At 52.6% G+C, this 26,827-nt stretch overlaps 2 protein-coding genes across 7 annotated transcripts in view; both read left to right on the top strand.

Moving 5' to 3' along the window:
- PREX1 (phosphatidylinositol-3,4,5-trisphosphate dependent Rac exchange factor 1) overlaps window positions 1-26,827 on the top strand; it is a 204,313-nt gene that overhangs the window by 172,750 nt on the left and 4,736 nt on the right. For 5 of the 6 annotated variants that reach the window (XM_012467409.3, XM_064382496.1, XM_064382495.1 and 2 more), the window contains 18 exons: window positions 89-174; window positions 2,904-3,040; window positions 3,693-3,813; window positions 5,037-5,224; window positions 5,564-5,725; window positions 6,420-6,630; window positions 7,050-7,308; window positions 10,300-10,506; window positions 11,851-11,939; window positions 13,562-13,644; window positions 13,796-13,886; window positions 16,401-16,529; window positions 18,437-18,478; window positions 19,496-19,716; window positions 21,363-21,462; window positions 23,918-24,061; window positions 24,162-24,276; window positions 25,690-25,756. In XM_012467409.3, the coding sequence (XP_012322832.3) occupies window positions 89-174; window positions 2,904-3,040; window positions 3,693-3,813; window positions 5,037-5,224; window positions 5,564-5,725; window positions 6,420-6,630; window positions 7,050-7,308; window positions 10,300-10,506; window positions 11,851-11,939; window positions 13,562-13,644; window positions 13,796-13,886; window positions 16,401-16,529; window positions 18,437-18,478; window positions 19,496-19,716; window positions 21,363-21,462; window positions 23,918-24,061; window positions 24,162-24,276; window positions 25,690-25,756 (2,452 nt within the window). The other variant, XM_064382498.1, reaches the window with a different exon arrangement.
- On the top strand, window positions 21,809-23,905 carry LOC135276974 (guanine nucleotide exchange factor subunit RIC1-like; the record flags this gene model as incomplete). The annotated part of the gene is given in 2 exon segments (XM_064382500.1): window positions 21,809-22,306; window positions 22,308-23,905. Coding segments are annotated over 2 exon segments (828 nt in total), but the record flags the coding sequence as incomplete, so codon positions are not given.

Below are 26,827 nucleotides of genomic sequence, written 5' to 3'. Positions count from 1 at the left end.
AGAGACTCTCTATGTCAGCCCTGGGGTTATCAAGAGCGATGCCGTTTTTCCTCATGGCCTTTTTCCCTGATGCTTCTACCTGGTGCAGGATTATCAAAATCCCCGACCAGCCGGACACACTGTGCTTCCAGATCCGGGGAGCTGCCCCGCCATACGTCTATGCGGTGGGGAGAGGTGAGTGGGAGCCTGGAGAGAGAGAGGAAGGTGCAGGAGTCGGTGGGTCGGTCTGTGTGGCAGGAGTTCAGAGACTTCTGAATTCTCAGCTTCTGCCAGACAGTGTACCATCAGCATTTACTTTCTTTGCTTGATGCCAAACTTGCAAACACAAATGCCTGTTGGAGTCAGGCCAGCTGCAAGTGAGTAGTGATCCCAGTGGAAGACAGTAGGGAGTGGTGAGGACTATGGCACGGTGAAAAAATACATGTTCACTCTGGAAAGAGCGGTGGCTCTTCAGCTGGAGCTCATTATTGCCAGATGGGAATGTGGACCCACTGTCGCCAGACTTGATTTTCTAAGAGAAGCCAGAAATGGGAATTTGGGGGCTTGGCAGCAACCATTCTGTGGCCAGATCCCACCCAAGGGCCACCGGTTGAAGACCTCTGCTTTCTGCATTGCCTGTTCTTTGTGTGCTGTTAAAGGTATCACTGTGTCTGGAGATAGAACCAAGCAGGACTGTGATACTGGAGCCCAAAACTCTTTTGCATCTAAGTGCCCCCCACCAGTTTAAACATAAATTATTCACTTGTGTGGTCATAGTTGTGTGTTTACTAGGTATTCATTAAGAAAATACATACCATGACAGAAAGTTATTGAGAATTTGATATATATATATATATATATATGGGTTTTTTTTTTTTTTTTTTGAGACGGAGTTTTGCTCTTGTTACCCAGGCTGGAGTGCAATGGCGCGATCTCGGCTCACCACAACCTCCGCCTCCTGGGTTCAGGCAATTCTCCTGCCTCAGCCTCCCAAGTAGCTGGGATTACAGGCACGCGCCACCATGCCCAGCTAATTTTTTGTATTTTTAGTAGAGACGGGGTTTCACCATGTTGACTAGGATGGTCTCGATCTCTTGACCTCATGACCCACCTGCCTCGGCCTCTCAAAGTGCTGGGATTACAGGCGTGAGCCACCACGCCCGGCCCTATATATATGTTTTTGAGATGGAGTCTTGCTTTGTCACCCAGGCTTGAGTGCAGCGGCACGATCTCAGCTCACTGCAACCTCTGCTCCTGGATTCGAGCAATTCTCCTGCCTCAGCTTCCTGGGTAGCTGGGACTATGCACACGCAACCATGCCCAGCTAATTTCTGTATTTTTTTTTTAGTAGAGACAGGGTTTCACCATATTGGCCAGGCTGGTCTTGAACTCCTGACCTCATGATCCACCCGCCTCGGCCTCCCAAAGTGCTGGGATTACAGGCGTGAGCCACCGCACTCGGCCAATAATATTTTAAAGTAGATTTTCATTTTGTCCTTCACATAGTGATTGTTATCTTTTGGCAACTGAGCCTCCTCTCCAGAGGACATCGTCACTGTCTGGAGACATTTCTGTTTGTCATAACTGAGGAGGATTTGTTTCTGGCATCTAGTGGGGGCAAGGAGCCTGTTAAACATGCCCACAGTGCACAGGACAGCCCCAGAGAATCACACAGAATTATCTGGCCCAGAATATCAGCAGTGCCTTGGTGAGAAATCCTGCCTCAGGACATCTGCGGAGATACTGACAATAGGTAGTCATATGTGTTCGTAGGTGAAGAAGGCAAAAAGAATAAAACAGCTGGCCAGGTGCGGTGGTTCACACCTGTAATCCCAGCACTTTGGGAGGTGGAGGCCGGCGAATCACCTGAGATCAGGAGTTTGAGACCAGTGTGGTCAAGATGGTGAAACCCCATCACTACTGAAAATACAAAAATTAACTGGCTATGGTGGCAGCCGCCTATAATCCCAGCTATTCGGGAGGCTGAGGCAGGAGAATCGCTTGAACCTGGGAGGCAGAGGTTGCAGGGAGTGGAGATCATGCCACTGCACTCCAGCCTGGGCCACAGAACGAGACTCCATCTAAAAAAAAAAAAAGAGGAAAACAACTGATATTTCTCTAGCACTTACAGAGTGCCAGGCATGATGCTAAACGCTGCTCATGTATTAGCTCATCAGATCTCCCAGGGACCCTCCGAGTAGGGATTATTACAGTGTTCCCATTTTACAGATCAGGAAACCAAGGTCCAGAGGGTGAGGAACTTGCTGAAGGTTCCAGGGTCAGTCTGTGGCAGAGCCAGGCTTTGAAGCCATGCAAATTCCCAGGGGCTATACTTGACACCACCACACCGTTCAGGCCCGGCGTTGCCCCGTGTCTGGGCAAATCTCGGCATTTGTTGGCATTTCCAGACCTTTACATGAATTACAAAAAACCCCAGGTTCAAGACCTACAGTTTGGGAATTGTGGAATAGCTGAAAAAACTTGCCTTTGGAGTTTGGTAGGCCTGGTTTGAATCCTGGCTTCTGGCCATTCGACCAAGAGAGCGGGGCTTAGCCTCTCTGAGCCTGTCTCCCTTTCTGCCAAATGGGGCCGATACCGGCTGGTAGCACAAGGCGGCTGCTGGACTTTAAAGGAGACGAGGCTCTAGAGTGAAATGGACCTGAATCAGATCCGGCTTGCCTTGCTGCGTCACCTTGGGCCAGCTACTACTTCTCTGGACCTCAGTTTCTTCTTCTGCAAAATGAGAATGTCAGTCCATTCTTTGCCCTGGAGTGGGTCAGAGGGCGGCTGTTGGTGGGGGAGGTCTGGAGGTGGAGTCTTTGGGCGTGTGTCTGGGGGTTGCTGTGGTGGGAGGTGGGGGACAGCCTTCAGCGGGCTGCTTGTCCTTGCCTGGCATCCAGTCTCATGCTCTGCTGTCCCCTTAGGCTCCGAGGCCATGGCTGCTGGGCTGTGTCCTGGTCAGTGCGTTCTGAAGGTCAATGGCAGCAGCGTGATGAATGACGCCGCCCCCGAGGTCTTGGAGCATTTCCAGGCATTCCGGAGTCGGCGGGAAGAGGCCCTGGTGAGTTGACCAGCAGCCAGGGCCATTAGGGAAGTCCTGCTGGGTGGGGGTAGGGGGCTGAGGGCTGGGGGCTGTCTTCTCTTCTCTGGAGAAAAGCCTGCATGTACCACTGGATGTGAGTAGGGTGGGGTTGCTGACCCAGCAGGGCAGACCCGGGCCTGAGCTCTACCTTCTTAAACCAGAGGACCGGAGCCATGATACCCTATGGCCTCGGTTTTTACAGCTGTGAAATGGGTGCGACCAGATCCTCTTCTTACCACATAGGCATGTTGGGTGGATAGTCATGTGATGTTAAAAGTGGATACTCCATTCCATTGGGGGCCTGGGTTCTGGTGGAGGGTGATATTCCCTCATTGATTCATGCACTGGTTCACTCAGTAAGTGTGTTTTGAGCATCTGCTGTGCACCAGGTGCGTTCGTAGACCCTGGGGACACAGGAGAGACTACATGTCTGCTCCCATGGCTCTGCCTCATGTTATCACATCCCCTGGCTTCGGTATGGAGCATGGACTGTGCATGGTGAGGACTGAGCGTGACTGGTGGTCAGTGAGTTTCCAGAGCTCTGGAATCCACGGGCAGTTCACACCTTGGCCCTGTCCCTCCTCCCTACCTGCTGGCACTACGGCTGCCCCCTTACTCTGACTTCTGGCAGGGCCTGTACCAGTGGATCTACCATACCCACGAGGATGCCCAGGAAGCTCGAGCCAGCCAGGAGGCCCCCAGTGAGGACCCCAGTGGTGAACAGGCCCAGGAGGAAGACCAGGCTGATTCAGGTAATGGACAGGGCATGGCGTGACAGGAGCTTCCAGAGGGACTGAGACTCCAGAGGGGCTGGGTCCTCTCCTGTGTCCCCTCTCCTGTGTCTCCAGCTGGTCCACCTCCATGCCAGCAGGTTTGCTTTATTGTTTTGGAGACAGGATCTGGCTCTGTCACCCAGGCTGGAGTGCAGTGGTGCGACCACAGCTCACTGCAGCCCCAACCTCCCGGGTTCAAGCGATCCTCCCACCTCAGCCTCCTGAGTAGCTGGGACTGCAAGCGTGCAGCACCACACCCAGATAAATTTTTAATTTTTAGGATATTTTTTAGAGATGAGGTCTCCTCCCTATGTTGCCCAGGCTGGTCTCTAACTTCTGGGCTGACGTGATCTTCTTGCCTCGGCCTCCCAAAGTGCTGGCATTACAGGTGCACCACTGCACATGGCCGCAAATTGGAATCTCTCATATCCCTGGGAATTGGATACAAGACCTACCTTGGATAACAAAATCCTTGGAAACGATGTTCAAATAATGCAAACACTGAGCTGTAACCAGCCCAGCTGTTTCTGTACCCCATTTCCATTTCCAGATTCTATACATCACTTTTTTTTTCTGTCCATAAATTTCTTCCCAATTTCTTCCGCAGTGTTATGTCAGTTTCTAATGGCCGCTATAGCAAAGTGCCATAAACCCAGCAGCTTAAGCAACACACACTGTAAGTTATTACTTACAGTTCTGGAGGTCAGAAGTCCGAGTCCCACAGAGCTGAAGTCAAGGTGTCCACAGGGCCGTGATCCTCCTTGGGGCTGTCGAGGAGAATCTGTTTCCTTGCTGGTTTCAGCTGCCTGGTCCAAGCCACCATCATTTCTTACCAGGACTGTTGCAGTAGCCTGCTCACGGCTCTCCCTGTCCTGCCTTATTCTCCTCCCAGAGGCTCTTCCCCGAAATGAGAAGAGGTCCTTTCAGTGGCTCTCTCCCTCCTCAAGGCTAAGACCAGGTTTTTACCATGGCCTTCGATGCCTTCTGTGATCTTGTCCAGACTGGCTCTCCAGCACCTTCCATCCCTTCCCCACTCACCCTCTCTGCTCCGGCTACTCTGGCTGAATGTACTCCTGCCCTGGGGCCTTTGCACTCGCTGTGCCCACTGCCTAGAAGGCTTCCTCTAAAGTCCTCCTCGCCTTGCCTTGCCTTCCTCCCCTCACTCTGATCTCTGCTGAGATGTCACCTCGTTTGGCTTCCAGCCTTCCCGCTGCTGTCCCTGGGTCCCCGTCTGAGCCTCTGTGAGGACAGCCCCGTGGTCAGCCTGACTGTGGACAACGTGCATCTGGAACACGGTGTGGTGTATGAGTACGTGAGCACGGCGGGCGTCAGGTGCCACGTGCTGGAGAAGATCGTGGAGCCCCGTGGCTGCTTCGGCCTCACCGCCAAGGTCTCCTTGGGCCCTGCCTGGCCTTGCCCTACCCTGAGGGATTAAAGGCAGTTTCTCGTATCAGAGGTTGGGAGAAGGAGTTGGGTGGGACACCTCAATCCCATTTCCTCAACTAAGCCTGGAGCCCTGAATTCTGGTCCTTCTCCTACCACAGGGTAGTGTGGGACGGTGGAGAGTGACTTGTCCCCTTTAGCCTCAGTTTACTCCCCTGTACCACGGGCCAGTGATATACCTGCCCTCATGGGGGTATTACCAGTGGGACAGGAGTCACTGTGGGTGAACCGCTTAGGACCCTCCCGGCACACGGGCAGTGCTCAGTAGCCATTGACATTTCTGCAGATCCTGGAGGCCTTTGCTGCTGACGACAGCGTCTTCGTGGAGAACTGCGGGCGGCTCATGGCCCTGAGCAGCGCCATGGTGACCATGCCTCACTTTGAGTTCCGCAACATCTGTGACACCAAGCTGGAGAGCATCGGCCAGAGGATCGCCTGCTACCAGGAGGTGCCTGCCTGCTGCCTCCGGGGTCTCTGCCACGGGTCCCAGATACAGTGTCTCAGCCTGGGATATTTGGGTTGTAAATGTCAAAGCCCAACCTAACTCAGCTGAAACAAACGGGAGAATGTATGGTGTGTATTACTGAAAAGGACAGAGGTGAACTTCCCATGGCATCATAGCAGTGTGGCCTCTCTGCATCTCCTGGCTTCATTCTCCTTTGTGTTGGATCCACTCTCAGGCAGGCCCTTCTCATGTGGTGGGGACACGTTGGCCCTTGGTAGCTCTAGCCTCAGCCAGCCCAGGTGAAATTAACTCCAAGCTGCTCTTGTTGGCTTGGCTTGGGTCACTTGGCTCACCCAGTTCCAGTCGCCATAGGGATGGAGAGTCACCCTGACCCTGAACTTCAGGAACCGAGGTTGGGCAGAGACAGTGCCTCAAGGACGGCTCACGGCTCAGGGGTAGCCAAAATGGAGCCATGGATGGGGTGGGCACCCAGAGGCCTTGGGTTCCTCCAGGCCTTCCCTGAAATCTGGAGCCATGAAATATGGTACAAGGGTTCCCCGTCTCATTTGGAGCTACTGGCATTTTGTCCAACTGTGGGACATCTGGCCTAGGCCAGGATAAAGTGGATACTGGGTGTGGGCCAACATTTCCAGACCCTGTCCTCTGATTCACGACCTTATGGCCTCCACTTTCTCAGTTTGCAGCCCAGCTGAAGAGCAGGGTCAGCCCGCCCTTCAAACAAGCCCCCCTGGAGCCCCACCCGCTGTGTGGCCTGGACTTCTGCCCCACCAATTGCCACATCAACTTCATGGAAGTGTCCTACCCCAAGACCACCCCCTCAGTGGGCAGGTCCTTCAGCATCCGCTTTGGACGCAAACCCTCCCTCATCGGACTTGACCCGGAGCAAGGTACCTGCGTGTGTCTATTAGAAGTTGGGTTCAGATTCTGCACTCCAGATCTAAAACAGAAAACTGTCTGAAGGTCAGCTGCCAGGGCTGGAATGGCAGCTCATGGTCATCAGGGATGACTGGCCATCTTTGTGGGGCAGCATCTCTAGATGTGGCTTTATGCCTTGTGGATGATGACGTCTGCTGGGGTGCTGGCCATCATGTCTGTATTGTAGGCAGGAAAAAGATCACAGTAGTTAAAAGCATGTTAGCACCAGACTGGAACATTCTTCTTGAAGTAACTGAATGGATTAAGAGTGTTTAAAAGGGAAAATTTTCTCCTTCACTGGGATCCTTGAAATGGGTTTTATTGTTCTGCCCAAAGGCCCCGTGGATTCTGGGGGCTGTTTTCCAGTGAGCTCTCCCTTCCTCCTCTGCAGGCCACCTGAACCCCATGTCCTACACCCAGCACTGCGTCACCACCATGGCTGCCCCCTCCTGGAAGTGCTTGCCTGTTGCAGAGAGTGATCCCCAAGGCCAGGGTCTCCATGATGGCAGCTTCCTTGGCCAGGAAGACCGGGGCCTGAGCTTCCTGCTCAAACAGGAGGACCGCGAGATCCAGGATGCCTACCTGCAGCTCTTCACCAAGCTGGATGTGGCCCTGAAGGAGATGAAGCAGTACGTCACTCAGATCAACAGGTGAGCCCTGGCTCCGGGGGTGTCCGGAGTGAGTGGAGGTGGGCAGGTGTCTCAGTCCCGGCTCTGTGGACACTGTGGGTACCATCATTCTTTGTAGTGGGGTTGGGGGCTGTCCTGGACATTATAGGCTATTTCCAGTATCTTTGTCATCTGCCCACTAGATGCCAGTAGCATCCCCTCCCCCAGTTGTGACAACCAAAAATGTCTTCAGACACTGCTACATGCCCCCCTGCGGGGAATATCATCCCTGATTAAGAACCGCTGCTCTAATGAAATATTACGGATATAGGCAGTGCTCATCAGTGAGGCGAAAACCATCTGCTGAAAGATTCTGGGGGGAGCTTTATAATTTTAGCATCACAGCGAGGCAGCTGGACAGGCGGTCCTTTTGCTGTAATACAACAGGACACACACACAGCCCGCCCACGGGAGTCTTGCTAGCAGATATGGCTGTCACCTCGTGAAGGCTCCAGCTCCCACTACTCAGCTCTAGGATGAGGGGCTGAGGGTGGTTCAGTGGCACCTTGGGGAGGCATTTGGCCAAATCCGGAGGGTGGGTGATTCTATGTGACAAATGACCTGGTTTCTTCAACGAATGATGGGGAAGCAGGCGTGGGGAAGAGGGGACTGTTAGAGATTAAAGAGACCCTAGAGACGGGCCGGCCAGATGCAGCGTCGGAACCCAGTTAGAAATCCGTTTCTGGCGTGCCCCTGTGAGGTGGCATTTTGAAACAATCAGGGATGTTTGTCCACAGACTGGGAGCTGGATGGTGTTGAGGACTCATTCATTCTGTTAGGCGCAGTCAAGCACTGTGGTCATATGTGAAGCAATGTCTCTCACCCTTGACACCAGTGACATTTGGGGCTGGATTACTCCTTGCTGATGAGCCGTCCTGGGCGTAGGAGGGTGTTCAGCAGCATCTGGGGTCTCTACCCACGAGATGCTGGTAGCAACATTCCTCTTCAGTTAAGACAACTAGCAATGTCTTTGGACATAGCTAAAGGTTTCCCAGGGGGCAAAATTGCCCCAGTTGAGAACCACTTGTTTAAAAGAAAATCTGTGTGTATTCGAGACACCCGTGAAGTAGGTATGGGGGGATTACCTGCTATCTTGGACTTGTTTTAAATACTCCAGTGGGCTGGGCATGGTGGTTCATGCCTGTAATTTCAGCACTTTGGGAGGCTGAGGTGGAAGGATTGCTTGAGTCCAGGAGTTTGAGACTAGCCTGGGCAATGTAGTAAAACCCTGTCTCTACAAAAAAAAAAAAAAAAAAATCCTAGGATTAGGCAGGTGTGGTGGCATACACCTGTTGTCCCAGCTCATTAGGGTGCTGAGGCAGGAGGATGACTTGAGCCCAGGAGATCGAGGCTGCAGTGAGCCACGATTGCGCCACTGTGCTTCAGCCTGGGTGACAGAGTGAGACCCTGTCTCAAAACAGAACAACAAAAAAGCTCCAGGGAAATACAAAGTGTTGGGGATGATGGAGGAAACAAGGTGGACCTGAGCGGCTGCTGTTGCAGCTCCCTGCTGGATACCTGGGCTCTTCATATTCTCTCTACTTTTGTGTATGATGGAAGTATTCCATGATAAGGGGGAAAAAGAGCGGCTTTGGAGCCAGGAGGCCTGGGTTCAAGTCCTGGTCCTACTACTTATCAGCTCTGCAAACTTAGGCAAGTCACTTAACCTCTCTGAGCCTTGGTTTCCTCGTTTGTCAAATGGGGTAATCATGCTACTGACTTTGTGGAGATGGGGTAGGATTACATCTAGCCATGACTTACAGATCACTGCTCACTTAGAAGGCATGAGACACTGTTCTGAGCACTTTATCCAGCTGTCACCCAGGCTACAGTGTGATGATGTGATCATAGCTCACCACAGCCTCAAACTCCTGGGCTCAAGTGATCCTCCTGCCTCAGCCTCCTGAGTAACTAGGACTACAGGCACATGCCACCGTGCCTGGCTAATTTTTGTATTTGTTAACGGAGATGCAGTTTCACGGCTGGTCTTGAACTCTTGAGCTCAAGAGATCCTCCCACCTCAGCCTCCCAAAGTGCTAGGATTACGGGTGTGAGCCACTGGGCCCAGCCTGTTTACTCACACTTTAACTCCCTTAATTGTCACAGGAGGCTAAGATACAGATACTAATATGATCCCATTTTACGTATGAGGAAACTGAGTCTCCAAGAGTTTAACTAATTAGCTTTAGGTCTCTAAGCTAGGAAATGGCAATGTTGGAATTTGAATCTGGAGGTTCACTAGCTTCAGAACTGTGCTGTTAACCATCACTCAAACCTGACATCGGAAATTGATGAGCCTTGGTCCATAGGCCATATGGCGGCATCGGCCTGTTGTTTTCTTTTTTTATTTTTGGAGATGGAGTTTCTCTCTTTTGCCCACGCTGGAATTCAGTGGTATGATCTCAGCTCACTGTAACCTCTGCCTCCCGGGTTCAAGTGATTCTCCTACCTCAGCCTCCTGAGTAACTTGGATCACAGGCACCCACCACCACACCCGGCTGATTTTTGTATTTTAGTAGAGAGAGGGTTTCGCCATGTTGGCCGGGCTGGTCTCAAACTCCTGACCTCAGGTGATCAGCCTGCCTTGGCCTCCCAAAGTGCTGGGATTACAGGTGTGAGCCACCACACCCAGCCTATTTTCATTTTTAAACAAGGTGTCATTGGAACACAGTCACGCCCATTTGCTTCCACACTGTCCAGGTCTTTCCCGCTGCAGCAGCAGGTTGAGCGGTTGTCACTCAGACCCTGAAGCCTGTCAAGCTGGAAGGGTTTACTCTCAGGGTCTTTAAAGAAAAAGCTTCCTGGCCTGCGTTCCGGTAGAGCCTTGTGTAGCTTGGCCGTGAAAGAAGAAGCTGCGTGTCTCACAGCCCAGCGGGAGGGCCAGTGCTCACGCCTGTAGCTGCTGGTAGATTTTCAGGAAAGGGACACAGGGCCAGGTCTGTGTCTCTGACTTCATGGTCTTTGCTCTCATAGGCTGCTGTCCACCATCACAGAGCCCACCTTGGGAGGGTCCTGTGACCCATCCTTGGCTGAGGAGGCCTCCTCCCTGCCCCTGGTCAGTGAAGAGAGCGAGATGGACAGGAGTGACCATGGAGGCATCAAGAAGGTGTGCTTCAAAGTGGCCGAGGAGGACCAGGAGGACTCAGGCCATGACACCATGAGTTACCGCGACTCCTACAGGTGGGTGCCGCTGTGGGGGGCCTGGGGTTAGATGAGGATGTCCCTGGACAGGTGAGGCCACAGAGCCGTGGCAACGTCAGAATCAGTGGATGTTCCCCAGGGTGCAGTGGGCTCAGGGCACTGTTGCTGATAGTGTGGTGTTGGGAGATTATCTGAGCCCCCAAAGCACATCCCAAAAACCCACTTAGACTCCCAGCCTCAAAGCTGACATTTTAGGGTTCACCCCACGTGGACCCATCTGTTCTGCCTTGGTGTCACCCCACACATGCTGACATGATGTTGTCAAACACAGGGCAAGATTCCGTGGCATGTTTGAAAACTCAGTATAAGACATATGGTTTCTGAAACAAACGCTATTTCTGTTTACTTAGTCCAAGGAGGAAGAGCACATTTGTTTTTTTGCCTCCTAACCTGAGATGATCTAAATTTTCTACTGGTTAATTATAACAAGATCAGTAAGGTCCTGAGTAGTGGGTTAAATAGACCAAAACTCAGATTCCTGTTTTAAGGCCATGTCATGGGTAAATTTAATTCCTTCCTGTAGGTATACAAACCCTGTGGTCCCAGTGAAAGGTGACATAACATTTGCCCACTGTGTTTATGTGGAATCTTAGAGGGGTGCTTCAGTTGTTTGTGGGCAAAACTCAGAACTGAAACAGTTTGAGAAGACAGCCTTCCCCCCGTCCTTCCAGTGTTAATGCTCTTCCAGTAGTCAGGGGATTTGCCCGGCCCCCCTTTCCCAGCTCACCTGGCGCCTGTGGAATGAAGGAGGTGCACTGGCTGCTGTGGCACTTTGTGTCGTCAGAGCCTCATGTCCGCAGTCTGAGATTTCACCGTCTCTCTGGGATTTCATTCTTACATTTTTGGATCCTCCAGTTTTTCCTTTAATTTTCAAAAAAGTGAAGGAAAAAATGTCAGAATTGTGGTTCTGAGGTCCCAGGTCCCTGTCCTCAGGAGGTTTCCAGCCAGGCTGGGGGCTGGGGAGACAGAAGACAGAGCTGTGTGGTTGCGTGTGGAATGGGCAGGTGTCTCAGGGCAAGGCTGTCCCTTGGGGACACTGGACAGAGTGACACCTGAGTGGAAGTGATTCACCATCCTCCTCCTATTTCTGCCTTTCTGTGCTAGAGCGTAGAAACATATCCAAACCCTCAGGCATGGAAAACCCACCAGGCCAGTCTTCCTTGCCCTTGGCACTGAGGGCCAGTGCTTGGTGCCCTCTCTGGGCTGCATGCCCACCTGAGGGCCCAGGGGTTTTGTCTACACTCTAGAAAGTGGGTTTCGGGTGCTGGGATCGGATGGCCTGAGCTAAGGGTGACTCAGCCCCTTCTCTGGGCCCCTCTGCAGCGAGTGTAACAGCAATCGGGACTCGGTCCTGTCCTACACCAGCGTGAGAAGTAACAGCTCCTACCTGGGCAGCGACGAGATGGGGTCTGGTGAGTGGAGCGGCAGCGGCCCGTGCTCAGGGAGAGGCTCCTCCCCGTGAGATTTAGTTTTAGTTTACTTTATTGTACTTTCCTCTGTGTTAATATTGTTTTGTATTTTATTACATGGTCCTGTACTTGATTTCCTTCCATTCATTCATTCAGCAAATATTTATTGAGTCTCTTATGTGCTGGGTGCTGGGAATGCAGCAGTGAATGAAACAAACTTCTCAACCCTCTTGGAGCTGATGTTCTCCCTGAATGTCATGGACATGGAACAGATAGAAGCATGCATGGTGCAGTTCTGTGTGCTTGTGTATGGTCACGTATGATGAGTGGTTGTGATGAGTGTGCTGACAAGAACACAGGTAAATCTCAGGGTTTATGTAAAAATGATAATGTGCACAAACCAAAAATCCAAATGACATGGAGCAGTTCAAAGAAGTACATAAGGCTGGGTGTGGTAGCTCACGCCTGTAATCCCAGCACTTTGGGAGGCCAAGGTGGGTGGATCACTTGAGGTCAGGAGTTCGAGACCAGCCTGGCCAACATGGTAAAATCCCATCTCTACTAAAAACACAAAAATTAGCTGGGTGTGGTGGTGCACACCTATAATCCCAGCTACTCAGGTGGCTGAGGCAGAAGAATTGCTTGAACTTGGCAGGGGGAGGTTGCAGTGAGCCGAGATCTCACCACTGCACTCCAGCCTGAGCGACAGAGTGAGACTCCATCTCAAAAAACAAGCAAACAAAAGAAGTACATAAAAATGAATGAGAATCTCATCTCCCCAAGAAATGACCCTTGCCAGCATTTTGAGTTCATTGGTGAGGGTCTGTGAATGCACAGATGGACAGGCGGGCGGATGGCTGGACAGACAGGCATAGACAATACTTTATAAATTAGATCATGCTCTACTTACAATATTTACTGAAAGCCTGAAATTGATATATATTTTAGTCTCATTTACTTCAGACTTTAAAGCAATTAATTTTGCAGGTAGGTTGTGTATTCACACAGTGTGCATAATTCAGAAGGCACCAGAGGGTGCACGGTGACAAGTCTCCCCCCAGCCCTTGGTTTTCAGGCTGTCACCACTGTTCCCGCTGTCACTACAGTCTTGCGTGTCCTTTCAGAGATAGTCTGTGCATCACAATTTAATTTTAATTATACTTCAATTAACAGACGAAAAGGAGCTCTAGCAAAGTGGAAGAAATTGCTGAACTTTAGATGAATGTTTCATCACATAAGATCTTTAACTGCACAAACTGCCCCCAGGAGGCTGTAGGAAGGAGTTGGGAGTGACAGCTGGTGTAGCTGAACCAGCCGGGCGAGGAATCAGGAGATGTGGCCTCTGCTTCCTTCTCTCTGCTCCTCAGTCCCTCATTTGCAGAATGGAAACAGTAACAGTGCCTTACAGTCTTGTCATGCGTTAGTGCCTGTTGTCCATGAAGAAACTGAGACTCAGAGAGGTCAGGTGATTTGCCCTGTGGCTCACAGCCAGGACCTGGTCTTCAGACTCCAGATCCCCTGTGGGTTTGGAGTTCTGTAGCTGTATCCTCCTCTTGGGAAGGTGGTTGAGATGGGGTGAGATGGGGCAGGAATGGTTGATGGCTGTTGCTTCTACCTCCCACCAGGAGATGAGCTGCCTTGTGACATGCGGATCCCATCTGACAAGCAGGACAAGCTTCATGGCTGCCTGGAGCACCTCTTTAACCAGGTGGGACCTTTGCCCCACTCCTGGTGCAACTTTGGGTTCCTCCCATCACACCTGGGGAGGGCCTGTGACCCGGGGGCTGTGGGTCCTTGGTGTCTGCTGCAATGTGTAGGGCCACAGGGCCCAAACCAATGCCAGGCTTCTTGCCCCCCAGGTGGACTCCATCAATGCTCTCCTCAAGGGGCCAGTCATGAGCCGGGCTTTCGAAGAGACCAAACATTTCCCCATGAACCACAGCTTACAAGGTAAGAGGCAGCTAGCGCCCACAGAGACAGCCTGCGATGGGGAAGGGTGCTAGACAGGGCGGGATACCCGGGCTCCCGCTCAGCTCTGCCCCTCTACTGCTGAATGGCTGTGGGCTCATCCAGGGACAGCGATTTTAGCCCTGGGCCACACCCAGCCCACGGCCTGTTTGTATAGATTCTGAGCCAAGAATAGTTCTTTTTGTTTTCTTGCTTGCTTTCTTTTTGTTTTTTGGAGAAAGAGTCTCACTCTGTCACTCAGGCTGGAGTGCAGTGGTGTGATCACTGCTCACTGCGGTCCTGACTTCCCAGGCTGAAGTTATCCTCACAACCCAGCCTCCTACAAGTAGCTGGGACTACAGGTGTGTGCCACTTTGCCTGGCTAATTTTTGATTTGTTTTTTTGGAGAGACATGGTTTTGCCATGTAGCTAAGCCTGGTTTTGAACTCCCAGGCTCAAGGGATCTTCCTGCCTTGGCCTCCTGAAGTGCTGGGATTCTAGGCGTGAGGCACTGCCCGGCCTTCCTTCATGTTTTTTAAACCATACTCATTTTTTGCTTATTAATGATAACACTTTTTAAAAAGAATAATTCTTAAAAAATTTCATTTCGAAAGGACCTTATTGAATTCCTTGTATATGAAAAACCAGTATAACATGGCAAAAATTTATGATGAGCTATAATGATAAATTAAATGCAAACAACAACAACAACAACGAAATATTACACTGCAGTTAGGCACTGTTGCCTGCCAAGGGCTCCTTGTTCTTCATTTAAGAGAGGGATTTGTGCATTAAAGAAGTGGTAAGGGATTACCAACACCCAATTGAGGCTTTCTCCTCGAAATGATCGAGGGAAAAGGAATTGAAATTTCTTATCTTCTCCCACCTACCTTTCCCCCCATTTTCCCACCTACCCACCCTACTCATCTACCCAGCCTACTATCCATCAATCCACCCATCTACCCTCCCACCATGTATCCATTCATCCATCTACTCATCTATCCATTCACTCATCCATACATCCATCCCCCCACCCACCCACCCACCCAGCCATCCATCCATCCACCACCCATCCATCCATCCACTCATCCATTTATCATTCCAGCCATCCATCCATCCACCCACCCATCCATCCATCCACTCATCCACCCAGCTACCCACCACTCACCATCTATCCACCCATCTATTCACATACCTATCCATCTCTCCATCCACCCACTCATCCATTCACCCATCCATCTACCCATCCATCCACTCATCCATTTATCATCCAGCCATCCAGCCATCCACTCACCCATCCATCTATCCACCCATCCACCCAACTACCCACCACTCACCATCTATTCACCCACCCATCCATCCATCCATCCACTCATCCATCCATCCACTCATCCATTTATCATCCATCCATCTACTTATCCATCCACCCATCCACCCAACTACCCACCACTCACCATCTGTCCACCCATCTATCCACATACCCATCCATCCATCCATCGACTCATCCATTTATCATCCATCCATCCACTCATCCATTTACCCATCCACCCAACTACCCACCACTCACTATCTATCCACCCATCGATCCATATATCCATCCATCCATCCATCCATCGCTTATCTGTCTGTCCAGCCATTCTTCCTTCCATCCATGTGCCGACTCTTTCATCCTTCTACTCATCCATTAATCCATCCACCTATCCATTCATGCTTCTGTACATCCAGTCAATGATTTCCCAGAACCAACTTGTGCCAGGCCTTGTACTGGGCACTGGAGACCCTGAGCTGAATCGGATACTGCCCTGACCTCAAGGAGCTCCCAGTGAGATTGCCGCCAAGCGAGGGTGGGAAGTGGTGAGGACTTGGGGCTCCCCAGCTCAGCTGTACATCCTGCTATCTCAGGATCAGCTTTCAGGGATGGACCTCAGAAAGCAGAAACAGCAAACCCACAAATATATCAGAAACTGGGACCTTGCAGGAGGAAAGACACCAAAGGAACAGAGGCCTTTGTCTTCCTGGCCTCTGAATGGTGGGACCAGAGGCTAGTCCCAGCACTGTCACTGCCCAGTTGTGTGACTTAAGGCATGTCACTTTCCCACTTATGTGTGGGCTTCCTCCTCTGTGTAGGGAAAGAGTTAGAACTCATATGCCAACTCAGTTGGTTGTGGCTAGTTCCTGAGAATCCATCTGTGGCTGCAACATCCAGGCTGAGACAGAAGTAAAGCTGTGATTGATTTGTGAGGTCTGCACTGGATTAGCTGTAGCTGTGGGGAGTCCTGGTCTCAGAGCAGCAGGAAGGAGTGCTGAGATTGATGAGTAATGTCTGCCATGGTGTGGTACCATGAAATAGTAGCAAGTTACCCTCTGTGGACCAGATAATGCCCAGGAGTCCTGCCAGCTCCCTTGATCTAGGATTATGAGCTCTGGGATCTGTGATGGGACATAGGCCTTTGTGCCACCGTTCTCCAAAGCTACCTCTGTCCCTTCCCTGGCCCTCATGCCACTTTCCTACCCCAGAGTTTAAACAGAAAGAAGAGTGTACAATTCGTGGCCGGAGCCTGATCCAGATCAGCATCCAGGAGGACCCCTGGAACCTCCCCAACTCCATCAAGACCCTGGTGGACAACATTCAGAGATACGTGGAAGGTGGGTGGGCAGGGAGGATGCATCATGGTGGAGAGGGGCTGTGGCCTTTGGTGTGGAACATGAGAGAGTCAGGGATGGATCCAGCTCTGTGAACCCTGTTTCTCCATGCCCAGGGAGAGGACAAGAGAAGTGATGCCTTCTTTCAGCTGAGTGTACTGCCCTAAACAGGATATGGCTTGAGACCAGCCTGGGCAACATAGTGAGACCCTATCTCTACCAAAACAAAAACTACAAACAAAACAAAGCCCTGATTTTGGAGGCTGAAAAGGCTGAATTTGTTCTTTCTCAGCTTCCAAAACAGTGGATATGTGGGTTCCTGTTATTATCAGGGTGTGAGAGGCACGAACTGTCAGCCCACCGACCATATTTGGGCTCACAGATAGTTTTCGATGCTGCAGCAGTGAAAACTGACTCTGCTGCTGGCCCGACAGAGGTTCTCACATAAAAACTTGGATTTCTCACTGCTACTGATCAACCAGAAGATCTGGTGACTCCAGGCCCACAGTCTCCCATCCCACCTTGCTAGAGAGGAGTGGCGGCCACTCTCTGTACATGGGGCCAAGGTGCTTTCCAGTTCACCCCAGTCTCCACTGCTCCCTGTGGCCTGACGTCTGCTCGACGCATCTTACGGTGCCTGCCTGACTCCTGCCAGCATTTATGTCTGAGACTCCTGGGTTAGAAGGATCTGGACCAGGGAGATGTTTGACCAGGACAGTGGGAGGCTCAAGGACTCTGGGCTGTTCCCCTGGGGAATGGCAGCCTCTGAGTTGCAGTCTCTGCTGCCCTGATCTGTCCTTGTCTCTGAAAGTGTAACTGGTGAAGAGCCTTGACTCTGGGTCCAGACCACCAGGGCTTGAATCCCAGCTCACCCGCTTACTGGCTGTGTGATCATGGCGAGTTCCTTGACGCCTCTGGCCTTAGTTTCTTCCTGTGTCAAATGGGCTCACAGCGCCACCTCCCTCCCATGTGGTCGGGAAGATTAAATGAGTCAGCATAGGTCATGCGCTCGGTGCTCTGGTGCCTGGCGTGGTGAGTCCCGCCCTGGCTGCCTGGCGCGGTGAGTCCTGGCAGGCGTGCACCACTGCTGCTGCTCTCGTTCTTACCCTGCCCAGCCCTGAATTCTGCAGTCTTCCCTGGGGAAGAAAGCACCCCAAGAGGCCAAATCCAAAGCCCTTCCACATCTTTCTAAACCCTTTCTGGGAGACCAGGATGTTCAGCTAGAAAGAAATGAGGTTTTTTTGCAGGACAGGATGTGTGTAGGGCCGTGCCCATGTAGGATGAGAATATGTATGTGAGGCTGTGAGGAGTGTGCGTGTGTCTGTGTACACTTGTGTGTTTGTTGTGTTTGTGTGGGCGCATGTGTACCTGTGTGTGTACATATGTATGAGTCTGCATATGAATGCATGTATGTGGTGTGCACGTGGGTGTCTGCTGTGTGTGTGTGTGGGCACATGTGTACTTGTGTGTACATATGTATGTGAGTCTGCATGTGAATATGTGTGTGTCTGTGTGGCATGCACTTGGGTGTCTGTTGATGCATGAGTGTGTATGTGTGTGTGTGTATACATGTGTTCCTAGGTTGTACGTGTGAGTGCGTGCCCATACTTACGTGAACAAGGTGTGGGTCCGGGGCTGTGACCCAGGGGTTAAAGGGGCTGGTTCTGTGTCCGAGGCTTGCACGTGCAGATGGGGCTCACTGTTGGGGTTCCACTGCCTGAGGTCAGGGGTTCCTGGAGTTCACCCAACAATCAATAGAAGCTTCTTGAGCACAGCCTTAGGTACCCAGGGCTCTGCTGTGAAGGGTCAGAGCACCTTGGAAGGTTCCATTGGGAGGGGCCTGGTTCTGCCCTCACCCCTTCCTGCCTTCTCCCAGCCCATCCTCCTTTCTGTCTCCCTTCTCCTTCCAGATGGGAAGAACCAGCTGCTCCTGGCCTTGCTGAAGTGCACAGGTGAGGGCTTTAAAGGTGTGTGGGGTGCACATACCCCGCCTCTTCCACCGCTCAAGGCCAACCATCTATGCCCTCAGGGCCCAGACCTCAGAGGCAACACTTTGGCCTGGAGCCCCTCCAAGAGCTACTTGAACCTTGCTTCTTCTTGTGTCCACGGGACAAGTCTCAGGGCACTGGAGCTAGGAGCCCTGTCCTGTGCCTCTGACCAGGCCTGGGTGGATGTGGACAGGGCCCCGGGATAGAGGATGATGTGAGGGAGGCCCTGTGCCGGGAGAGCCTTCAGCCCTGGCCTGGGAGCTTCCATCCAGCAGAGAGTACGGAAGAGAAGAGGGAGGAGGTAGCGTGAGAATTTTGGAGACCTTCTCTATCCCTCCCTTCTTTCCAGAAATTCTCAGCCAAGAGGGAGCTACAGCAGGATCTGGGTCAAATTTGGTCAGTAAAAACTCATTGGCCAGAAGCCAGCCATTGGAAATAATTCCTTCCAGAAGATTGGGACCCTGAAAGACCAATTGCTTGAAATTGGCCAGTTCTTCAAACCATGCCAGGGTCAAGGACAAGGGCAAGGGAGGTGGTGGGAAGAGGAAGAAAGCATAGTTCTCCTAACAGAGGAAATGGCAGCTGCATTTCTGAACACGTGGAGTTTGGCAGAAGAGCTTGGCATGATTGGTATTCTACTGGCCAAGGCCAAGGAATCCCGTAATGAGAGAAGTGGCTGAGGGTGAGGGTCTCGGGCAACCCTTAGGAAAATCACAAAGTGTTCGTTTGTTTGATTTTCAAAGCAGGCAGATGAATCACTGAGAGAATAGACTTTTGGCATGTGGGCTTGCTTTTTGGATAATTGATTTTTGTGAAACTGGCTTTTGGTGGCTGGGATGTCCACCAAAAAGTAATTTCTGGCCTAACGTGAGCCCTTCGTAGCGGGTTCCATGAGGGGTTCTGGACCCAGGGCTTTGGGGTGTGGGCCTCCTGGTGGCGTGGGAGCACCCCTCCAGCAAGCTCCCCGCCCTCTGCCCCCAGACACTGAGCTGCAGCTGCGCAGAGACGCGATCTTCTGCCAGGCCCTGGTGGCCGCGGTGTGCACCTTCTCCGAGCAGCTGTTGGCAGCCCTGGGCTACCGCTACAACAACAACGGCGAGTACGAGGAGAGCAGCCGCGACGCCAGCCGTAAGTGGCTGGAGCAGGTGGCGGCCACGGGCGTGCTGCTGCACTGCCAGTCCCTGCTCTCGCCGACCGCAGTGGTGAGTGAGCGAGGCGGGAGGGCGGCCCCACTGGCCCACCTGCTGGTGCCCACCCGGGCCAGGGCAAGGGAGCCCCTGCCCACTCCCTCAGGCTCCCCCAGGCCTTGTCATTCCCACAGCAGTGATTTGTTGGGCACCCGTGAGCTGTTTTATGGCCACTGGAGTCCAGCAGTGAACAAACAGAGTCCCTGTACGCAGGGCTCTTCAGTCCCAGCACACAGAGGTAACAGAATCCATGCTGTAGATCAGCGGCTCGCAGCCCAGGGCAGTGTCCTCCCTAGGGGAAACACATGGCAATGTCTGGAGATGGTTTTGGTTGTGACAGCTGGGGGACTGAGGTGGGAGTCGGGTGGTGGAAGCCAGGGATGCTGCTGGACAGCAGAGCCCCAGGAATCACCGGTGCCTCTGAGGTTGACTCCTGGAGCTGGGGTGGGGCAGCCTGGCCCTGGAGTGCCCTCTGCCAGCCACTGCTGCAGAAGGCACCTGCCTGGCGGGAGGTTGGCTGTCACTTGATTCCCAGAATGCACAACCTGGGGCCCAGGGAGGAAGCAGGGAACACTCAGCCCTCACCTTGCTTTTCTCACTGGGGATGCTGGGCCCAGTTCCTTCATTCTCTGAATGCCACGCTGTGCCAGGCCTTGAGCTGGGTGCTGAGCACCCGAAGCTGACTTCCTAGTTGGGGGAAGCAGCTTGAGAAGAAGAAAGGACGGAGGAGGGAAGGGAGGTGGAGAGATGGGACACTCGGCAGGAAGCTCGGCGGGTGAGGCAGCTTTTCTGGATTAGGTGGTCAGAGACAGGCTGTGTGAGGTGGTGACACTTGAGCTGAGACCTCAGCCAGCCAGGCAGACAGTGTGAGGAAGAGTGTGCAGGGCAGAGGGACCAGCATGTGCAAAGGCCCCGAAGAGGGGCCGGTGTGGCCAGAGGGGAGCTGCAGGGGGCTGGGGAGATGCCAGGACCTGATCTGTAAGGCCTGAGACTTTATTCTGGAAGCAGAGCAGGGGTCAGAATTTTGATATAAAGTGATATAATTTGGGTTAGGTTTTCCAAACATGATTTGTAGGAGAGGGTGTATTATTTTGCGGCAGAGAGTGGCAGAAGGGAAACCTGGTGTCATCCTGGCGAGAGATGGTGGTGGCCGGGAAGCTGAAGGGAGGTGGGTGGGTCTGGAGGATATTTTGGTGTCCACCCATCAAACTTGATGATGGATATGACCAGGGTGAGCGGGAGGGAAACTGAGAGGTCAAAGGTTTGGATCTTGGGTGACGAGTGAATGCTGGTGCCGTTTGCTGAGATGGGACTGACTGGGGGAGGTTGTAGAAGGAACTGGGGACTTTTACTTGACTGTGTTAGATTTGAAATGGTTAAGTTAGAAGCCTGGTTTGGTGGTCTGGGCAAGAGAGGCAGTGATTTTACTAGGACCACTCAGTGAATTAAGGCAGAAATGGGCTCTATGACCCTTGAAAGTGCAGGACAAGCCACAGAGCACACCATGATTTCACATCCACTCTGGAGAGTCACGCTTAGGACCTGGTACCTAGTGGGCTTACAGTCTGGAGTGCCGACTAGAGTTGAATTCAGCATGTTGATACGGAACCCTGGGGCAGGGTTGGCATCTGAGACTCCTCCGCACTGTCTTCTTCCTGCAGAAGGAGGAACGGACCATGCTGGAGGACATCTGGGTGACCCTGTCAGAGCTCGACAATGTCACCTTCTCCTTTAAGCAACTGGACGAGAACTATGTGGCCAGTGAGTGATTTCTCCCACCCCCACTGTGAGAGTTGGGGTCCTGGGGTAGAAGGGATGGCTCTCTGGAGTCACCCTGTCCCTCTCCTGCCTCTAGGCCAGCTGCCCAAGGTGGGCTTAGTATTCAGTGCCGTCAAGCCTCATGCCCACAACATGAGTGTGAGAGCCGAACTTTGGGACACACATGGAAAAAGAGGGGTTTGTTTTTGTATAAACTCAGCTGTCTTCAACAGCTCTTAAAAGAGAATGATCCTAGTACCCAATTCTTAATAAAATTCTCCCCTAGAGATGTTCTTCTTTGGAGTGAAGACTTGTTAAGATTTTTAAAGGGCTTAAATAAGTACCATAATTAGGTTCCATCCTCCCTTCCTCCTTTGCTGTTGTCCTCTCCTCTCCTTCCTTCACCCTTTCTCCTCTTTCTCCATTTTTCTTTCTCTCTTTCTCTCTGCTTCTCTGTTTCTGTTCTTCACCCGTCTTTCTACCCACGCATTCATTTATCCATCCATCATCCATCCATGTATCCATCCATCCACCCATCCATGTATCTATCCATGTGTCCATCCATCCACATATCCATCCATCCATCCATCCATCTATTCATCCATCCATGTATCCATCCATGCATGCATGCATGCATTCATCCATCCATCCATCCATCCATCCATCCATCCATCCATCCATGCATCCATGCATCCATCCATCCATCCATCCATCCCTGTATACATGTATCCATCCATGTATCCATGTATCCATCCATCCATCCATGCATCTATCCATCCATCCATCCATGCATGCATGCATTCATCCATCCATCCATCCATGCATCTATCCATCCATCCATCAATCCGTGCATCCATCCATCCATGCATCCATCCATCCATCCATGCATCCATCCATCCATCCATCCATGCATTCGTCCATCTATCCATCCATCCATCCATCCATCCATCCATCCATGCATCCATCCATCCATGCATCCATCCATCCATCCATCCATGCATCCATCCATCCATCCATGCATCCATCCATCCATTCATCCATGCATCCATCCATCCATCCATCCATCCATCCATGCATCCATCCATCCATGCATCCATTCATCCACCCATGCATCCATCCATCCATCCATCCATGCAACCATCATTCATCCATCCATCCATCCATTCACATGTTCATAATTATGAGCACATAGTATGTGTCAGGCTTCGTTGTGGGCCATGTAACACGGTCCTTGTTCCTGCCCTCCTGGAGCTCACAGTCTAGTCCAGTGTGTCTCAGCCCTGCTTGCACTCTGGAGTCATCTGGGGAGCTTTTCCATCCCCGTGCCCTGGGCCTTAGCGATTCTGATTAGTTTGTGGGGCAGGGTCTGGGCTCTGGGGTCCTAGGACAGTTCTAGGTAGCCTGGATGTGCTGGGCTTGCTTCTGAGAGCAGGGGCTCTCAGAGCATGGCCCCTGGACCAGTAGTACCTGGGGGCTTGAGAGAAAGGCAGATTCTCCGGCCCAGCCAGAACTACAGCCTCAGAAACTCTGGAGGTGGAGCCCAGAGGCCTGTGTGCTAAAAGCCTTCCAGGGATGCTGAAGCGCGTGGGTTTAATTAGGAACCATGCCCTGGATTCGTGTTTCTTAATTTTTTTTTATTTCATTAAATTTCATTTCATAAAAAACCTTTTTAGTTAATTTTTTCCTAATTGCTGTGCCCCTATGAAATTTTAATACTACGGTCGTATCCTATGTCTGTTTATCTGGGTATCTGTGCTTAACATACGTTAAAAGAGGAAAGGTTTTTCGTCCTCCCTCCCATGCACCAGTTTTCATCTCCTTGGGGACAGTGTCTTTCCTGCTGAAAATGCATGGACTAGAGTCTAGAGGAAGGACAGGTTCTCTAGGAGTAGCAATTGGAATTGATTGGCAGCAGCTGTCTCCAGGCTGTGACTGGCTCGGACAGAGCTTTGACAGAAGAGTGATGCCTGCCATGGGTGCAGGTGGGGTCTGGGTGCCAAATTTACCCTCCGTGCCCTAAGCGCTTCCTTCTGGCTATGAATCAGATGCTTGCCCTGTTTGAGGGCAGCTTTTCCCAGGCAGGGTCCCTGGGCTACCAGGTGAGGGTGAAAAGAGCATTGGGGAAGCTCTGACCCCAAATGCTGTGGAACCCCCAGGGAGGCAGAGTCGGCATCAGGTTCGAGAATTAAGCAGCGGAACTAGGAGCTGATGAAGCAGGCAAAGGGGAGCCACTGTTCTTCAGAGAGTGAGAGGGAAGGGCTGTTGGAGGCTATCCCTAGAGGGCAGGAGGCCGGGGAGGTCTGAGGCCACCCCTCTAGTGTAGGGAGAACAGGGAGGTCCCAGGGTGCCTCTCTGGACTTGGGGGCAGGGAGGTGCCAGCTGTTCTGGAGAGGTGTCCCAGGGCTTCTCCTGGCCCCGGCCTCAGAGGTGAGCCACCCTGCCCTGTGTCCTTCCACAGACACAAATGTCTTCTACCACATCGAGGGCAGCCGGCAGGCGCTAAGGGTCGTCTTCTACCTCGACAGCTACCACTTCTCCAAGCTGCCCTCCCGCCTGGAGGGTGGGGGCAGCCTGAGGCTGCACACCGTGCTGTTCACAAAAGGTGAGCTTCAGGCCTGGGGAAGGGGGTTCATGGGGGGCGGGCCAAGGCCGCCAAGCACACCAGCTCCCAACCGCCTGCCCTCCCACATCTCCCCTCCCAGCGCTGGAGAACGTGGAGGGGCTGCCTTCTCCAGGCAGCCAGGCCGCGGATGATCTGCAGCAGGAGATCAATGTGCAGTCCCTGGAGAAGGTGCAGCAGTATTACCGCAAACTCAGGTACCGCCGGGGTCCCTGTTGGGGGCAGGAGCCAGGAAACCTCCACGTGGAGTCGGCATTAGCATGGAAGGTGCCAGATGGACCTCCAGCATGGGCAGTGGGCCACACACCTTTTCTTGAGTGCCTACTGTGTGGCAGGACTCTGGCTGGCATGAGATTCTCACGGTAGTGGGCCATGGATCCCACTTTACCGATGAGGCCACTGAGCCCCAGGAAGCATACACACTTGCCCAAGGCCACACAGGCTGTTTGGTTTCAAGGTGGGTCCTTTGTACTGAGAGGAGCTGGGTTCATTCTTCAGATGGTGGGAGCTAGGACAGGGCGCCTTGGGACTCTTGGGCCTGTGAGTGAGGCCTTGGCTGCTCAGAAGAGAACCCCAAGGGAGAAGGGGGGAGAACAGGGGCCGGTGTCACCAGGAGGAAGGCACAGGTTCCGGGAGCCGCTTCTAAGTTCTGCGGCTTCCACCACCCTCCCCCAGCGCCCTTCCTGTGTCTGTCTCGCCACCTCTTGTCTGTGACAGGCTAGAGAGACAGGTGCAGGTCTGGGCTTCGTCATTTGGAAATGGGAGAAGGAGTCTTCATCCGTTTGCTCAGAGAAAGCGTCCAGCCCAGTTACTGAAACCGGCATCTGTTTGGACTGATCAGGGCTGTCATCAGTCTGTTCTGCGCCATCTGTGGAATATTCTAAGTCCTGCCTGTGTGGTCATTCATTCATCCCTTCATTCATCTAGCACATGTCAAGGCCTTCTCTGGGCCGGGCCCTGTTCTGGGTGTTTGTTTGGGAATCTGCAGTGAGCAAAACAAAGTCCTATTCTTCATGGAGTGTATATTCTAGAGCAGGGGTTGTCAAAATCCGGCCCACCTCGCCTCCCTGTTTTGTAAATAAAGTTTTATTAGCACGTAGCTGCACTCACTCGTTTTCACATCCTCTGTAGTTGCTTTTGTGCTGCAATGGCAGACCTGAGTGGCCGCAATTGAGACTGTCTAGTTCACAAAGCCTAAAATAGTTACCGTGGGGCCCTTTATAGAAGTTCACTGACCCCTGTTCTGGAGGGGGAGACGAATGATGAGCCAGTAAGCCCAGAGCCGGGAGGCGCCGTGTGGTGAGAAGTGCTCAGAAGAGAGAAAAAGCAGGACCAGGGCCTGGGGAGCAAAGGGCTGGGGCTGCTGTGGATGGGCAGGCAGGGAGGGGTGGCACTGGAGGAATGCCCAGGAGGCCCCTCTTTCCCCACCAGCTGTTGTAGGAACAGGTGCCTGCGGGTGAGGACGGCCTGCAGGTGCACTCTGGGATTTCTTTCTGAGGGTCGGCTGTGGGTAGAGTCTCAGTGGCTGCAGTGGTTGGGACCCCTGGGTAGGGGCGGGAGTATGGTGGGTGTGATGGCTCCTCCCTGTCATCCCCATCTTTCTTTCACAGGGCATTTTACCTGGAGCGGTCTAACCTGCCCACGGATGCCAGCACCACGGCAGTGAAGATAGACCAGGTGTGTCCACCTTTTGTCCCTCTGTGGCGGGAAGCTTGGGCAGGGTGGGGGCGCCTGGCGGTCAGAACTCAGCAGACAGGCCCAGGGTTGTGCCCCAGCAGGTGCTAACTCAGAAGCCCTTGAGACCCTGCGGTCTCTCCTCCTCCAGGAAGTCTCCCACGATAGTTTTCTCCCTGTTCCGCTACTTCCTGGGATGATTTATTTTGGCTGGCACCTGCCCATCTGTGCCACTCCAGTCCCCTTATTAACCACAGTGTTTCTCTGAGGCTGGAGCCTGGACCTCATGACAGATGTAACCTATATGATGTTCTTCTCATTTGTGTGTTTCAAGTTTGCTGTCAACCTTTAGAAATCAAAAGATTTCCCATAAAAATGGAGGCTTCCAGCTTTTCTGGAGGAATGGGAAGATCTGGCCTTTGGGGCCCACGTTGCCATCTGTCCCCTTGACCTGAGCCAGGAGCAGCTCCCTCTCAGGGGCCCCCTTGCCTCTGGCCCTTGATGCATGTCTTTTGGCCTCCTGGTTTTCTAGGGTCAGGCAGGCCTCGAATCTGATGATTTTGGAGTGCTACCTTGGGGCTGTAAGCTAGGGGCTTTGGGAGATGTGGGGAGCACAGCCCTTTGGGAGTTTCCACTCTGGCTGGCGGAATGTCCCCGCAGCACAGCACGTTAGTGAACCACCACTTGCACCTCCACGTGGGGGTCAGGGAGTGCTGGGGGCAGAAGGGAAGAAGGCTTTTTCTGGAGAGGGGGCACTTGTGTTTGTCTTGACGGGCTGGGAGAGGGCACTTTCTTCAGGCTTAGCTGGGGACACACTGGGCAGATTAAGAGAATTAGGTTGGAAGGTTATACCTGAAATATATGGTGAACACTGACTGCCAGCGTGTAGGGCAGTGGGGAGCCACAGAGGGTTTTTGAGCAGAGGTTACGGAAGATTGAATTGCATTATCAACTCCAGAGGGGTGAGCTGGGAGGCAGCTATAGTAACAGAGCTAAATTAGAAGGAGACGGTGGGGGAGGGGCCGGGTGGGGGCTGCGGGGCTGTGGGGACCTCCTCCGACTCCCCGGCATGTG

This window comes from Aotus nancymaae, unplaced genomic scaffold (assembly GCF_030222135.1).
Source record: "Aotus nancymaae isolate 86718 unplaced genomic scaffold, 86718_ANA_hifiasm-v0.15.2.pri h1tg000029l, whole genome shotgun sequence".
NCBI lineage: Eukaryota > Metazoa > Chordata > Mammalia > Primates > Aotidae > Aotus > Aotus nancymaae.
Note: the sequence above shows the minus strand (reverse complement) of the source record. Positions and strands in the feature narration are given on the sequence as shown.